This window comes from Medicago sativa, chromosome 8, assembly GCF_051527215.1.
Source record: "Medicago sativa cultivar Bolivia chromosome 8, Bolivia_mono, whole genome shotgun sequence".
In the NCBI taxonomy this organism is placed as follows: domain Eukaryota; kingdom Viridiplantae; phylum Streptophyta; class Magnoliopsida; order Fabales; family Fabaceae; genus Medicago; species Medicago sativa.
This window is the reverse complement of record NC_140756.1, coordinates 56,449,045-56,465,812: the sequence shown is the minus strand read 5'-3', so window position 1 is coordinate 56,465,812 and position 16,768 is coordinate 56,449,045. Positions and strand designations below refer to the sequence as shown.

At 33.6% G+C, this 16,768-nt stretch overlaps 2 protein-coding genes across 3 annotated transcripts; both read left to right on the top strand.

Annotated features, from left to right (window-relative positions):
• Positions 1 to 3,549: 3,549 nt before the first annotated feature.
• Positions 3,550 to 9,731, top strand: LOC146899753 (FBD-associated F-box protein At5g60610-like). Of its 2 annotated transcripts, none has more exons than XM_085733082.1 (5): positions 3,550 to 4,204; positions 4,493 to 4,946; positions 5,042 to 5,200; positions 5,283 to 5,580; positions 9,385 to 9,731. In XM_085733082.1, exons 1-4 carry the CDS (start codon positions 3,720 to 3,722, stop codon positions 5,550 to 5,552), a joined length of 1,368 nt encoding a protein of 455 aa, XP_085589208.1. In that variant the 5' UTR covers positions 3,550 to 3,719; the 3' UTR covers positions 5,553 to 5,580; positions 9,385 to 9,731. The 2 variants fall into 2 exon arrangements, 1 of the variants encoding a protein (XP_085589208.1); XR_015021624.1 differs by having other exon boundaries at positions 3,615 to 4,204; positions 5,283 to 8,570; positions 9,121 to 9,731.
• Positions 9,732 to 12,304: 2,573 nt separating this feature from the next.
• On the top strand, positions 12,305 to 14,000 carry LOC146899752 (F-box protein At4g09920-like). The gene is made up of 4 exons (XM_085736847.1): positions 12,305 to 12,856; positions 13,222 to 13,645; positions 13,739 to 13,888; positions 13,989 to 14,000. The coding sequence occupies exons 1-4, from the start codon at positions 12,357 to 12,359 to the stop codon at positions 13,998 to 14,000; spliced, it is 1,086 nt and encodes a 361-aa protein (XP_085592973.1). The 5' UTR covers positions 12,305 to 12,356.
• The last annotated feature ends 2,768 nt before the right edge of the window (positions 14,001 to 16,768 follow it).

Below are 16,768 nucleotides of genomic sequence, written 5' to 3'. Positions count from 1 at the left end.
TATACAAGATTTAAGAAAATTTCAACGCCAAATATTTGTAATAAATTAATTATTTAAATTATTTATTTAGTTTATTTATTGATGAATTTTGTGTGACTATGATAGAATGATCATTCCATGATAAATTTATATTAATTATTGGATGGATGTCTTATTTTATTTTCAGACTCAGTCTATCGTTTACTAATCAACTCGCATAATTTGAAGGAAAGAAAATAGAAAAGTTGCTAGACGAATTTGAGTTCAAATCAGCACCAAGCCATGTCTTATATTTTGTAACCTATTATTTTTTGTAATGATTTTAATTATTATTTTTTGACTAATTTTTTTAAACTGTATATCCAAATATTGATATTTTTTGAGAGATTACTTTTTAGATACCAAGATATTGCTCACATGCACCTAAAACAAGTCGTAAGGTAGTTAATTGTCGTTCTAAATTTTTTTAAATTGATTAAAGTGATTTAAAAAGTGTCCGAACAGAATTTAACTACCGTTTGACACCAAATGGTAATTAACTATTATTCGGTCTTTTTTTTAGGGTGCCTATATAGCAATTGCCATTTTTTTTGAATAGTTATGGGCCGAAGCCTAAATCAAATTTAAAGTTCAATTATTCATAAGATTTCTTTTTGGCCCCCTCCATATCTCTTTAGGCCTCTTAAAATTATGAAATTGTCATTAACAATACGTCTGATATGTAACGTTGGATTATCAAGTAATTAACTACCAGATGTTCATTTTAAAAAATTTCATTTTGTACCTCTAGTAGATAACTATTAGATGTTCATTTTAAAATTTTCCATTTTGTACATCTGATAAATAACTACAAGATGTTCATTTTAAAAAAATTTCATTTTCTACCTCCGGTAGGTAACTACCGGATGTTCATCCCGTAACTCAAACCAGTTGAACTACGGATGTCCACACAGCCGAGGAACCAAAATGAATGATAATTTGGTAATCTAAAGGGCTCTCAAATGTGACAACTTTTAATGAACTTATATGAGAAGTCGACATATTTTGTCCACAATGACCTTAGTTTTGGAAAAGCTATGTCTAGCCATGGTTTAGAAAATGATAAGATTATAAATATCTATTACATAGTGATATTGATGCATGATGACCAAACAAGTTCAATGTACTGCCTTCAATTTCGTAAGTTTAGGGTTCTTAATATTTTTCCGGAAAACTGTGTTGAAGATATGAAGGAATTGCTGGAAAAATAAAGAGTGTAAAAAAGAGAAAAATAACACAAGCAATTATAGCAGTTTCCCTTCTAACCTAATGGTGCATCCACTCCCTTCACACGATGTGAAGGATTTTCACTATGATAGAATCTTTGTTACAAGCAACCTCACCCCAAGGCCCCGTAACAATATTTATGTACGATCACAAGATAGCACACCACTATCTTTACAACAAGAATCTTCACCACACCCAATGATAAAATTTTCACAAACAAACAAGATAGCAAGCACTCCACTGTCTTTAACAAGAATTTCCACCAAACACTTGATGAAAAACTTACAAACAAATGTTGAAGAACTTTTGTATGGAGGTATCAAATCAATATCACTTTCAAATGAATATAACTTAATGTTCAAAAACCTTTTGGATATGAAAATATAATCAAGGTTTCGCAAAATGGAAGTTTGAAAGTTTTAACGAGAAAGTGATATTTGATCATAGAATTTGTAATAGGAAAGTTGTGTGATGTTGTTTTGATATTGAAATATATTTACATAGGCTTTAGAAAACATCCATGAAGCAAGACACCGGTTCCAAGGGATTTCCATGAACATTATTGATAATTTGAATCACATCGGTTCATGAAAAAATGCATTATGATAGGTGGTAATCGATTACCATATATGGTGTAACGGGAAATACTTCCATGACATAGTTTTGGTGCCATTGGTGTCATTGAGGAAATCCTGACCATTGATGTGTGTGGATGTGTGTGTGATGTGTGTGTGTGTGGTGGAGATGCAAGCTATGACACCAATGACACCAAAACTATGGCACCAAAGTGCTACTCTGGTGTAAACACTTATAGTATGTAAAGTTCAAAAAATTCAAAAATTTAAAACTAGTAACCGGTTACGTAACCTACGTTCAAAAATATTTGAAAAATTGAATTAGTAACATGTTACATGTATTTGATAACTTGTTACCTGACAGTGAAAATCAGTTTTCCAACATATTAAAAGTTTGCTTCTCAGACACTCATATTTAATTTAGAAAATGATTTGTGATTAAGTTCAAATGAATTTCTGAGCATTCTAAGTTATATAGATGTTGAAAGTAATAAATCAAAGATAAATACCATACTTATAATAATTCACACTAGATAATCTAAAAGTCTTCATCTTCATCTTGTGCCTTAATAGTTTTTTTTTTTTTTTTTTTTTTTGTGATTTGAGTTTGTTATCATCAAAACCCAACCAAATATAAGAAAAAAATCTTCTTCATAGTAGCAAGGTTTTCAGCTAGAGATACTAATTTTTTTAAACTGAGCATCTGGTAGTTATCTACGGGGTTAAGATCCTCTCCATTTGATAAAATAAATGGAAGTACACAATTTGGAGAGAGATAGACACATAAAATAGCTAGTGGATCCTACCACTAAGTGGGTCCTATCATCATTAATTATTTTTTCTTTTTCCAAATTTTTTTGAGTCTATATCTCTCCATTCATAAACCCAACCAAATATAAGAAAAAATCTTCCTCATACTAGTAAGGTTTTCAGCTTTTACTGGTCCATTTAAAACTAGAGATACTAATTTTTTTAAACTGAGCATCTGGTAGTTATCTACGGGGTTAAGATCCTCTCCATTTGATAAAATAAATGGAAGTACACAATTTGGAGAGAGATAAACACATAAAATAGCTAGTGGATCCTACCACTAAGTGTGTCCCACCATCATTAATTATTTTTTCTTTTTTCAAATTTTTTTGAGTCTATATCTCTACATTCATAAACCCAACCAAATATAAGAAAAAATCTTCCTCATAGTAGTAAGGTTTTCGACTTTTACTCGTCCATTTAAAACTAGAGATACTAATTTTTTTTAAAATGAGCATCTGGTAGTTATATACGGGGTTATGATCCTCTCCATTTGATAAAATAAATGGAAGTGCACAATTTGGAGAGAGATAAAAACATAAAATAGCTAGTGGGTCCTACCACTAAGTGGGTCCCACTATCATAAATTATTTTTTTCTTTTTCCAAATTTTTTTGAGTCTATATCTCTCCATTCGGAGAAATGAAGAGGATACAAAATGGAGAAGATATTGACTCTGAGTTAATATCCTCTCCATTTATCATCCCCTCTATTTCTTACCATTTGGAGAGATAAAGACACACAAAAAAGTAAAAAGTAATTAATGATGGTGGGACACATTTAATGGTAGGACTCACTATCTATCTTATGTCTCTATCTATCTCCTCCAAATTGCATCTTCCATTTATTTTTATAAATGGAGAGGATACAAAATGGAGAAGATCTCGACTCTTATCTACTATGTTCAAAATATAATTTTTAAAATGAACATATTTAGTTAAGAACCCGTTGCTCCGGTTATACCATACCTATTATTAAGAGCAATTTCATAATTTCAGTGGAAAAAAAAATCTTGGTTCATTTCTCCATCTTCAATAACTAAACAAACAAGTTCAAACGCTCTTTTTGGTTTGAAGAAGAAGAAGGAGCAATGGCGGAAGAAGAAGAAAACAACCGCGGAGAGAACAACGATGACATTGACAGAATTAGCACTCTATCAAACTCTCTATTGTGTCACATTCTCTCCTTCCTTCCGACCAAAACCTCCGTTCACATGAGCCTCGTCTCTCGCAAATGGCGCAACCTCTGGAAGAATCTCGAAGTCTTCGATTTCCGCGACAAATGCAATGAATACAGCTACCAAGCCCCCGATGACGAATTCAACGAACAATTCATGCTGTTCACCGTTTTCGTCAACACTGTCCTCTCTCTCCGTCGCTCACGCGTCGTTCGGAAGTTCCGTCTCTCCTCCGACCACATCCTAAACGATCCATTCTTTGCTTACTCAGTCGACACGTGGCTCAGTATCGCCATTGGGCCCCACCTCCAGGAATTTAATCTCACCCTCTTTACTGCTGGTGCCTTCAACAACCTACCTCTCACACTCTTCTCTTGCTCTAACCTTGTCTCTCTCAGGCATGCAACAATTCCTATTTCATCCTCTTTTCTTTATTTTTGTTTTCTGCATTCCATTGTTATTGTCTAGGGTTAGAGAAAATTGGAAAGTTGATGTATCAGGTTCAAAATTTGGATCGGATACATCAACTTTTTGTTAACCCAATTTTCTCTTATATATAGCACCGGAGGAAGTAGTTTAACTTTAATTTTTATGCTTGTTCAATTTAGCTGTTTTGATTTAATTTAAATGAGATATGATACATGATGATAACTTAACATAACACATTCATGAATGTAATGTAACAGTCTCAGTGGATATATATTGTTGCCATTGCAAGACCCTTCGGAAATTTGCTTACCGTCGTTGAAGGTGCTGGAACTACTACAAATGCATCACTTGAATTTGAGTTCCATGCATATCCTTCTCTCTGCCTGTCCTGTTCTCGAGAATCTGGAACTTTACTTTAGTCCTGAATCTTTGGACATAATTCGGGTGCCATCTTCCTTGAAGAGGTTAAAAATCACTGTTGATAATAATGTTGGGGCTTGGCTTGAAATAGATGCACCTGGTCTCAAGTACCTTAGCCTTGAAGGGATCACATTCCGTGATGCCGCGGCTGTTGGGAACTTGCACAGCGTGGAAGAAGCATATCTTGATGTATTTCCCACTCCTAAAAGTGAATCTGATGAGCCTTTACTCAATCTCCTTCGAGCTCTTTCCGGAATTAAACGTCTAGAACTACATAATTCAACCACAAAGGTGACTGAAGTTTTCATTATTTGTAGTATATGTTGTTTTGTAGTAATAATTATTAAATAATCATTTAATCACTTGCTTTTGCCGTGTACAAGCAGTGGCTATTTGCTGCCCCCATTTTACATTTTCCGGAGTTTCACTATTTGCTTCATCTAAAGCTTAAGTATCCCCCTTTCAACTCAACTTTTTTGTTCGACGTGCTTCAAAAATGTCCAATGCTAGAAACTCTCATAGCATTTAGTTTCGACATCGACATGGTTTGTCCAGTTTAACTCGAGCTTTGTTGTGTTCGTGTTTTTTTTGTTTGGATCTTATATATCAGTTGCCCCTTGTTGCCAGGTGGATCGATCATTTGATTCGTTGCCTTCATATAGATGGGAGGCAAAGTCTAAAAGTGTTCCTAAATGCCTCATATCCCATTTGACCTTTATTCACTTTTACGGATGTCCAGAAAATGAGCTGGAATTTATTGGGTATATTTTGCAACATGGACTTGTTTTGAAGACAATGATTGTTGATGAATATTGGCGAGACCAACCAGACCGCTGGATGAAAAAAATTTCAGATCTACCAAGAGGATCTGCCATGTGCCAAGTTAAATTTCTCTGACTGAGGTCATGAGCTGCGTCACCTTAAGGTGTGAACTCTCACCATCTTTATTCTACGTGGTTTACTGTATCAAAGATGATGTTATAAGTCTGTACAATTAGCTGTCCCTTGTTTTTATATGCATGCCTCCAAATTTTCAACTACATTGGTTGTGGTGGAATTCCATATATCCATACCCCCAAAGTATCTAAATTTCTTTGATTTATTTATTTTCTCATAATTATAAACCTGAGAGCTATCTTCAAAAGAAGCTTAGAAATACAATTAGGCTTGGAGAAGAAGTTATATAATATTATAAAGTTGGGAGGGAAAAAGAGTGCATTCAGTTAACTCGGGGATTGGTAGGCTAGGTGAGACTAGAGACTCTCGAATTCCTAGTGCGCTCTTATTCTCTTCATCCTTTTCTTTGTAATTGCTAAACTCGTTGTAGATGTAGTCTCTATTGTAAGTGATTTCCTTGTGCTGTATCATTAATAAAAGTTTATTCAGTATATTGATTTAATTTCCAAGCAATTCTATCACCTTGTTGGCTGTATGGGAGGAAATCATACATCATGCTTATAGAATAGAAGCTGTGCTAACAAGAGTGAGAAAAATGCATGTTGGAATTCGGTTAGAATTATGGTAAGTGGTGGAATACTCTGTTCATGCCTGAACACATTTTCAGGATCCACTCTAGACTTTATCTTAACCAACTTGTTGAAATTATCGTTAAAATACCTATATCCCCAAACACTTGCTTCTATATAGCTTGTACTATTCTTGGGGTTAATCCCCAAATCAAGATCCCTACAAGGAGTCGTATAGTTATAACTGATAATGCTTCCTGATCCAATCTATATGCCTTGCAGCATTCTTGTCACCATCATGCCATACAGACAAGTATTGAATTTTATACAGTGTTTCATTTCTATGAGGAAAAGGTCTATCAGATTCTGAAAACTGACTCATCTTTCCACCATATGGGTTCCATATCATCAAAGGTCTATCTTCAGTCAACAACCTTTGCCCCAATCCTTCAATACCAGTTTCTGGTATTGGTTCCTTTACAAAATCTGATTTTACTTTGAAAAAATTCTTAAATGTTGGTTTGCCTTTTAAAAGAATTTCAGGTGGTCTATCACTTGGAAAGCTTGCACTATAGAGAACATACCTGATCCAACTAGTTTCTTGGCAATCTTTCTTTGTGTAACCCACTTCATAAAAATTTGTTTTCATGACTTGAAGAAGTGTTCTTGTGTCAAAGATAAACATTATAATAAGTTGTAATAGTTTTTTGAGTATTGTTTCCAACATTTGTTGCTTGTTTCTAACTGTTGTGTAAACGTTTTAGCTAACTTGAGGTGTCTTGTCTTGCACCTCCTACTTGGGTCGTACTTCTTGAGCCCCGTGTGAAGATCACATCTAATGGTGCTATGGGTGTATGAATGTACTCTCCACTTAAATGTTTTGTAGTTTCTCTTTCTCTTTTTCACTAATGACACTAGCTGATCAAGACCCTTTAGGGGTTATATGAGAATATATGTAATGGTTAGATGAAACTGATTGTATCAGTTAATTAACGTATGCACCAGCTGTTAGGAAAGCTTGCAAGAGAAGTTTCAGATTGTAATAGTAGCTTGCACAGTCTGTAAAAGTTAGTTAGTGCCAGCTCAGAAGTTGGTGCACTGCAGATTAATCTTAGGGTGAGCAGGTTACGGTCAATCAAATAGGTCACCAACTTCATTATATAACTAACTAAAGATTTAGAATATTCAATACAAGTACAGTTTTGAGAAATGTGTATTAGCTCTTTCTCTCAAATCTAATATGGTAGGACTGTTGTGTGACCCTTCAAACATGTCTCCAAAGAGACTTACGCAAGTTGGAAAATAACATACTTTTAACTATGGTATGATGGTCATTTTGCCCCGTTTAAGTGATCTATTATTTTAGTAGTTCAATTCCCATGTTTTTTTCTTTTCTGTTAGTCTTCTTGTCACTCTCTCCTTCCTCTTTCTTCTGTGTTTGCTCTGCGTTCATGTTCTGCTGCGTTCTTGCTTGCATACATGTTCTGCTTCATCTACAATACATGTGTGTTCTGCTGCGTTCTCGTGTGCGTATGTCTTCTTGCTTCGTTATGCTTATTTTTGTTCAGGTTATTCTTACTCTGTTTAGGTTTCTGAACTTGTGCTTCTCTCCTTGCTTTGCTCATGTTCTTCTTGCTTTGTCTGTTCTTCTTCTCTTAAGTATTTCTTGCTTTGTACTTTAGGTTCTATTCTGTTCTTCTTGGTCTTGCTTTGTTATGTAGGTTCTCTGTTTTAGAACTTTATTTTGATGAGAAATGACAAAGTTGATTATAATTATTAAGTATGACTGTCCCTTTAGATGTTTACTTTGTACGCTACTTCTTCTGCTTAAAAGAAGTAGTAATCAACGTAGTTTACGTTTTTTAGGATTTTAGAGAATTTTTCCCTCTTGAAATACAAAGTAGTGCGTAAAATGAGCCCGAGCTCTTGATGAAATCTCATGGTGTAGGAGGTAGTTAGGAAACAACACATTTGACCTTTTCCCCTCCCTACCCCCTCCCTCTTTGTGTGATGATTTGCATGCTTTGAAGGTATCCCTGACTATATTATACTTCCTCCAATGTATACTACTGTTTATGTTTGATGTTTTTTTTTGCTTAGAATGTCATTGTCATCTATATGTTATGCAGCTGTTTGGCTTTTGTGATAAAAATAATTAATTAATTTTGTTGTTATCAATTCTAGCAAAATTTTCATTCAGAATTTAGATAAGTATATGTGTGTTTCATTTGAAAACCGTTTGTGTTAGACCGTCATTGCTTTGGTTGCAGATTTGGGTACTTAAAATGGTTAGTTCAAGATATATGTTGTATTTTCCCACTAAGATCGTGTCTGTGTTTTTGTACTCTTTAAGTTAGTCTAACATGCATGCCAAAACTCATTTTTTGAGAAGCAATACTTTGTTGTGTGAAAGTAATTTCGGTTTGCGGACAAAGCTAAAAGATATAGGGTTAATTATGTTTCTAGTCCCTATAAAATAGCGACCTTGTAAGTTTAGTCCCTACTTAATTTTAATAGCATTTTTAGTCCCTATAAAAAAAAATTTACTTATAATTTTAGTCCCTGCTAAAACAAAGTTTGATTAATTATCCTTAAACTCTTAAATTTTTGAACGATTTTTTTGAGACAAGATTAGAACACTATGAAAGGTTCGTTTACTAAAATTTAGAATTTTCTGACATGAAATGAATTAAATATGAATTTTTTAAAACGACAAAAGTTAAAGATAAAAAGTAATAAATCTGGATGTAGAAATCAAATTTTGCAATAATTTTTTGCGGACGAACTTTTAGTAATGTTCTAAACATGTCTGCAAAAAATTGTTCAAAAATTTAAGAGTTTAAGCATAAATTAAACAAATTTGAATTGAGTAGGGACTAATACTCAGTGCAGAAAAACAAAATTAGGGACTAAAAATGCTATTAAAATTAAGTAGGGACTAAACTTACAAGGTCGCTATTTTATAGGGACTAGAAACATAATTAACCCAAAGATATAAGCGCTAATACTCTGTTATATGTTGCTGACATTCTCGACTTGCTTGGTCTTGGTTATGAGATAACTTAGCATATTCAAATTATTATATAATGCTATATATTTTGATTTGTAAAACCTGATTATATCTACTGATTGAAATTATACGATTTTGTAATTTTTTGTATCTCAATATAGTAGATAGTTTAGGTGTTTGTAGATTCTTATTTTTAGTCTTGTTGGTAGTAGTTTTATAGATTGAATGACTTTTTCTGCTATATGTTTGACAGTACGCGTTTGGAGTGCAATGATTTCTGGCAGAATCATGTTTGGTCAGACGTTGGGGCTTCGATAAAAAGATGACATTAGGAGTAAACATATGTGTATTTTACATTAGGAACAAATATAACTATGCATTTTGCATTTCAGTGACTTACAAGTCTGTGGAAATTAGTGTGTTTTTTAGTTGGCTAATATCAAGATGTGGCACACAAAAGGTCGTAGCGATGTTCTTGAAAAACAAATGGGTGTATTTGTGTATTTTTAATCTATTCGTTAGACTAAAAATGTATTTTTAATCTATTGGCCGTATTTGTGTATTTTACTAAAAATATTAAAATATTCGTTAGACCAAAAATGTATTTTTAATCTATTAGCCGTATTTGTGTATTTTACTAAAAAAGCTGGGAATAATTTATAATTATTGAAAAATTGGAAAAACTTGCAATAGACTGACTATACTTTTTATTGTTTCCTTGGTGGTGACATACATTGGATCATGCTATCTCTCACAACCTAAAGCAATTTTGAAGTAATTAACATGAGAATGACAGTACAGCATATAACATGGCTACTAACCGAAATGAAACAGTGATACTAGCATCTACCAGTTGAAAATTCACAAAATAGTTTTTTTTGTTGTTGAAATGATTCACAAAGTAGTTATAATACAAACTGTAACAATTATTACTTGAAATTATATATGGCATTTACGTTGAAAATATGGTGACTAAGATGGGAAAAAATATAATGGAAAAAAGTTGTACAACCAAAGACTTTTAAAGGTAAATCAACATGTAATCAACATGCTGGAAAAAAGTTTTCGAAAATATCAGATGATGCAGTATTTTAGCACCGGGTAGGCATTCTGTTTATAAGATATGATGTTGTTAGAACATTATCTCTCCATACAAACTTTAGAACATTGCTCTCCAAACAATGACATGAACTATCTCAAGGTGTCTATTCTTTCTTTCACTTTTGTCAATATGTTGAGGCGTATTCACAACCTCAACCTACCAAATTTCAACATATTATCTAGTAGCTTTTGGCTTTGAATTTAAGAGCTGCACCATGTTTGCACCACAAAGTCTCAATTTAACTGCAGCAACCCACGTTTTTTCATGTGATGCGATGCACCATGTTTTCATTGAAATGTTACCACTAAACTAAGGGAACATATGTGATATATATCGGTTCATATTTATATATATTTAACATTTAAAATGTATATAATATTTGCAAATTATAATATATTTTAATATAGTTTTTATGCGCATAACTCAGTTGGTAGAGACATTGTGTTATGCAAGTGTCAAGGTTCGATAACCTGATTTTCAAATTATTCACACCATAAGGGATGAATTAACCAAAATGAAAAATATATTAAAATGTTATGACTCTAATATTCATATCTATATCATTATATAAAGACAACTTTAAAGTTAATATCCTTCAAAAAAAAGAAAAAACTTTAAAGTTAATCATGAGTTAACTACTTTTGGTCGGACATTTTCTTTGGACAAAATTACCTTATGAATCCAATTCTTTTTTAAATTTAAATAGAAATTCATGCCTAAATTATAAAAAATTGGAAACTAAATATATTTACTTAAACATTTTTTTTTACGAATTTTTCGGATAACAATCTAATATTTTTTTCAAATTTAAATTAAAAAGAAAACATAAAATATAAAAACAACGAAAAATAGTAGACAAAAAATGTGGATAGACAAGCATATAACGCCAGTTTTCCGCTAGTCATATATAATACTAGATATATAATTTTTTAAATATATATTATTAATTAAAATTTAAAAGTGTGAACCCCTTGATTCAAGATCTTGTCAACCCCACTAGACATATTTGTGCATGTTTATCGATGTTTTTTTTTTGGTGATCGCATGTTTATCAATACTTAATACATTCATTTTGGAGAAACTATTCATGATTTCCATATAAATATTTAGTACCATTGTCGCTTCTCAAGATGGAGGTATTTGTGAGGGCCAATTTAGTACTTGACAAAAATAAAATCCAAACTAGTCTCTAACCTTTTCATACCATTTTTTTTTAAAGAACTTTTTCATACCATGACAAGTTAGTCTCTCTGTATACATTGTGTCTAAGACTAATTTGTCCCTAATATAAAAATGTCATGGATTACTTTAGATTTTATTATTAGGATAATACTTTATGGTGCGAAAATAATTTTCGCACAATCCACGCGAAGGAGGTGTAGCATTAATGACCGTCAGATATCTCTTTTTCTCATTCATTATTTCAGCCAAAATGACTAACACACACTAATCTCCTTGAAATATGTCACCGGTAAATCGTGGTGCTATATTGTGCTGTTGTTGCCCCCGCTTCACTGTTCACCATGCAATATTTTTCCTCTCCAGTAATTGACAACATGCGGTGGTTGTAGTGATAGTAACCACGGTGACGACGGATAGCGCAATTAATAGGCGGATGATTGTTGCAAAGCAACAACCTATCCATAAGGCCATTGGATGAAAGCAATTACGACTATCAACGGTGGTGCCGATGGCGGCAACAAAAACAAACAGGTTGCAGAAAGGTACATGTAGTGGCAATCTAACAGGTTATGGAAAAATGAGTCTTTACTGCCAATTCCATAATGGAAATATTATATTTTTCCATTATTATTTCGTGTGCTAAGTGCGAAAAAAATCTTCGCACCATTTAGCAGTGCTCTTATTATTATTAGGGATTATTTGACAAAAAAATAAAATTATTAGGGACTAAATTGGCCCAAAAAAAAAATTTGTGAAGGACAAAAACAAATCTTCACTCTAATATTTTATAAAGTGATTATTCCTATTTTAATAATTTTTTTCACCTAACAAACAAACTAACTCTAAATCGAAAGTGATAAAGGCATTAAACCCTAGTGAAAGTCACTCACTCACACTCGTTAGCTTAGCTACCACGCTTTGTACGATACACCGAATCGACGATGGCAGAATCAAGAAGCATGGAACCACAGAAATCAGCAGAAGAGTTAGTAAACGATGGCGGAGGCAATGACATCGACATATTGAGCAGTCTACCGAACACACTCCTGTGCCATATCATGTCCTTCCTTCCAACTAGAACCTCTGTTTGGACTATGAGCCTCGTCTCTCGCCGGTGGCGCCACCTCTGGAAGGATCTCCAAGTCTTCCAATTCTACTGTTACCGTCTACATTCAATTCCATTCAAAAAGTTTCTGTTATTCGTCAACACTGTCCTCAACCTCCGCAATTTCCGCAACATTCATAAGTTCCATCTCGATCTCACCTTTCATCGTTCCGTTTTTGACAACTCTTATTTCAACTTTGTCCACTGTGTTGAATCGTGGATCCTTGATGCCATTGGACCCCAACTTCAACACCTCTATCTCTATGTTCACATTGATGCTGTTATACACCTCCCTCCTTCCCTCTTCATCAATTGCTCCAACCTCCTTTCCCTTAGGTAACCTCTCATTGCAGTATCAATTTTGTTACACCTTCTTATTACTATATATTATGCACAAAATAATGCTTCACTAAGTTGTAATTACTAAACTCAATAATATCCAATCATTTATTTTTATGCTCAAATTGAAAAGGGTCATGATGAATAGCAATGTTGTGTCAATTAGGTCTTTCGATGGTCTATTTAAGAGGATTGGTTTTGTCATCCAAAAAGGATTAGCGGCGCAGCTTGTTGCCTGTTTGCCATCAAATTACTAATATTATTTTGTTTCATCTATTGTTCTGTTACTTTTTTTTTGTTTTGTTTTTTATAACAAATATAGAATGTTATATTGACCTGTCAGTTTTTGGTAAACACTGCAGTCTTTCTGGTAAGATCAGTATGGAGGTTAAACATTCTTCACTTCATTTTCCATCACTGAAGATGTTGTCTCTTGGCACAGAAATTATGGATGAAAGTAAATTACTTTCCTTCCTCTCTGGCTGCCCCAAGCTGGAAACTTTGCAGGTTTACTTTTACTTTCAACCTGCAGTCTTTGTGACGAATGCTCTTGTTCCATCTTCCTCCCAGAGCTCGAAACCGGCCAATCATAATTTCACTTGGACCTACTTCGATATAAACGAAGGATATATTAATTTGGGCATTGTAGGCAACTTTCACACTATGGAGGAAGCATTTCTCAATGTCTTTTACCGTTTTGAGAGTGAATTTGTCGACCCTGTTCTCGACCACCTCCTAGTTCCCCATGATGCTATAAATCTACGGTTGCGTCATTCGACATCAAAGGTGAGGTTTTACTTTTATGGTTTCTATGTTTTTATACGTGTAGTTTCGTACTAATATCCTGCAATCACTTGTTGTTATCGTGTCTACAAGCAGTGTTCACTTCATGCTCCTGTTCTAAATTATCCTGAATTTCGCGATTTACAAAATCTGAAGTTCATTCTTCCATGTTTCAACTCAAATCTTCTGGTCCACGTGCTTGAGAAATGCCGCATGCTTCAAGTTCTCATAATTCAGAGCAACAAGGTATGTTAACTTCTCAAGTTTAATTCAAACAATCTTTGGCCTGTCAATATATACATGCATGTATGTATCTATCTGTACATACCAATATATTTGTGAGTAGAAGCTGTGCTAACAAGAGTGAGAAAAATGCATGTTGGAATTCGGTTAGAATTATGGTAAGTGGTGGAATACTCTGTTCATGCCTGAACACATTTTCAGGATCCACTCTAGACTTTATCTTAACCAACTTGTTGAAATTATCGTTAAAATACCTATATCCCCAAACACTTGCTTCTATATAGCTTGTACTATTCTTGGGGTTAATCCCCAAATCAAGATCCCTACAAGGAGTAGTATAGTTATAACTGATAATGCTTCCTGATCCAATCTATATGCCTTGCAGCATTCTTGTCACCATCATGCCATACAGACAAGTATTGAATTTTATACAGTGTTTCATTTCTATGAGGAAAAGGTCTATCAGATTCTGAAAACTGACTCATCTTTCCACCATATGGGTTCCATATCATCAAAGGTCTATCTTCAGTCAACAACCTTTGCCCCAATCCTTCAATACCAGTTTCTGGTATTGGTTCCTTTACAAAATCTGATTTTACTTTGAAAAAATTCTTAAATGTTGGTTTGCCTTTTAAAAGAATTTCAGGTGGTCTATCACTTGGAAAGCTTGCACTATAGAGAACATACCTGATCCAACTAGTTTCTTGGCAATCTTTCTTTGTGTAACCCACTTCATAAAAATTTGTTTTCATGACTTGAAGAAGTGTTCTTGTGTCAAAGATAAACATTATAATAAGTTGTAATAGTTTTTTGAGTATTGTTTCCAACATTTGTTGCTTGTTTCTAACTGTTGTGTAAACGTTTTAGCTAACTTGAGGTGTCTTGTCTTGCACCTCCTACTTGGGTCGTACTTCTTGAGCCCCGTGTGAAGATCACATCTAATGGTGCTATGGGTGTATGAATGTACTCTCCACTTAAATGTTTTGTAGTTTCTCTTTCTCTTTTTCACTAATGACACTAGCTGATCAAGACCCTTTAGGGGTTATATGAGAATATATGTAATGGTTAGATGAAACTGATTGTATCAGTTAATTAACGTATGCACCAGCTGTTAGGAAAGCTTGCAAGAGAAGTTTCAGATTGTAATAGTAGCTTGCACAGTCTGTAAAAGTTAGTTAGTGCCAGCTCAGAAGTTGGTGCACTGCAGTTTAATCTTAGGGTGAGCAGGTTACGGTCAATCAAATAGGTCACCAACTTCATTATATAACTAACTAAAGATTTAGAATATTCAATACAAGTACAGTTTTGAGAAATGTGTATTAGCTCTTTCTCTCAAATCTAATATGGTAGGACTGTTGTGTGACCCTTCAAACATGTCTCCAAAGAGACTTACGCAAGTTGGAAAATAACATACTTTTAACTATGGTATGATGGTCATTTTGCCCCGTTTAAGTGATCTATTATTTTAGTAGTTCAATTCCCATGTTTTTTTTTTTTCTGTTAGTCTTCTTGTCACTCTCTCCTTCCTCTTTCTTCTGTGTTTGCTCTGCGTTCATGTTCTGCTGCGTTCTTGCTTGCATACATGTTCTGCTTCATCTACAATACATGTGTGTTCTGCTGCGTTCTCGTGTGCGTATGTCTTCTTGCTTCGTTATGCTTATTTTTGTTCAGGTTATTCTTACTCTGTTTAGGTTTCTGAACTTGTGCTTCTCTCCTTGCTTTGCTCATGTTCTTCTTGCTTTGTCTGTTCTTCTTCTCTTAAGTATTTCTTGCTTTGTACTTTAGGTTCTATTCTGTTCTTCTTGGTCTTGCTTTGTTATGTAGGTTCTCTGTTTTAGAACTTTATTTTGATGAGAAATGACAAAGTTGATTATAATTATTAAGTATGACTGTCCCTTTAGATGTTTACTTTGTACGCTACTTCTTCTGCTTAAAAGAAGTAGTAATCAACGTAGTTTACGTTTTTTAGGATTTTAGAGAATTTTTCCCTCTTGAAATACAAAGTAGTGCGTAAAATGAGCCCGAGCTCTTGATGAAATCTCATGGTGTAGGAGGTAGTTAGGAAACAACACATTTGACCTTTTCCCCTCCCTACCCCCTCCCTCTTTGTGTGATGATTTGCATGCTTTGAAGGTATCCCTGACTATATTATACTTCCTCCAATGTATACTACTGTTTATGTTTGATGTTTTTTTTTGCTTAGAATGTCATTGTCATCTATATGTTATGCAGCTGTTTGGCTTTTGTGATAAAAATAATTAATTAATTTTGTTGTTATCAATTCTAGCAAAATTTTCATTCAGAATTTAGATAAGTATATGTGTGTTTCATTTGAAAACCGTTTGTGTTAGACCGTCATTGCTTTGGTTGCAGATTTGGGTACTTAAAATGGTTAGTTCAAGATATATGTTGTATTTTCCCACTAAGATCGTGTCTGTGTTTTTGTACTCTTTAAGTTAGTCTAACATGCATGCCAAAACTCATTTTTTGAGAAGCAATACTTTGTTGTGTGAAAGTAATTTCGGTTTGCGGACAAAGCTAAAAGATATAGGGTTAATTATGTTTCTAGTCCCTATAAAATAGCGACCTTGTAAGTTTAGTCCCTACTTAATTTTAATAGCATTTTTAGTCCCTATAAAAAAAAATTTACTTATAATTTTAGTCCCTGCTAAAACAAAGTTTGATTAATTATCCTTAAACTCTTAAATTTTTGAACGATTTTTTTGAGACAAGATTAGAACACTATGAAAGGTTCGTTTACTAAAATTTAGAATTTTCTGACATGAAATGAATTAAATATGAATTTTTTAAAACGACAAAAGTTAAAGATAAAAAGTAATAAATCTGGATGTAGAAATCAAATTTTGCAATAATTTTTTGCGG

Bases quoted from the DNA above. Each gene is read 5' to 3' on its own strand.
- LOC146899753 (XM_085733082.1), top strand. From the start codon at position 3,720: ATGGCGGAAGAAGAAGAAAACAACCGCGGAGAGAACAACGATGACATT. The intron at 4,205-4,492 runs GCATGCAACAAT...GTAATGTAACAG, and splicing joins TCTAACCTTGTCTCTCTCAG to TCTCAGTGGATATATATTGT. The intron at 5,201-5,282 runs GTTTGTCCAGTT...CCTTGTTGCCAG, and splicing joins TTAGTTTCGACATCGACATG to GTGGATCGATCATTTGATTC.
- LOC146899752 (XM_085736847.1), top strand. From the start codon at position 12,357: ATGGCAGAATCAAGAAGCATGGAACCACAGAAATCAGCAGAAGAGTTA. The intron at 12,857-13,221 runs GTAACCTCTCAT...TAAACACTGCAG, and splicing joins TCCAACCTCCTTTCCCTTAG to TCTTTCTGGTAAGATCAGTA. The intron at 13,646-13,738 runs GTGAGGTTTTAC...GTCTACAAGCAG, and splicing joins TGCGTCATTCGACATCAAAG to TGTTCACTTCATGCTCCTGT.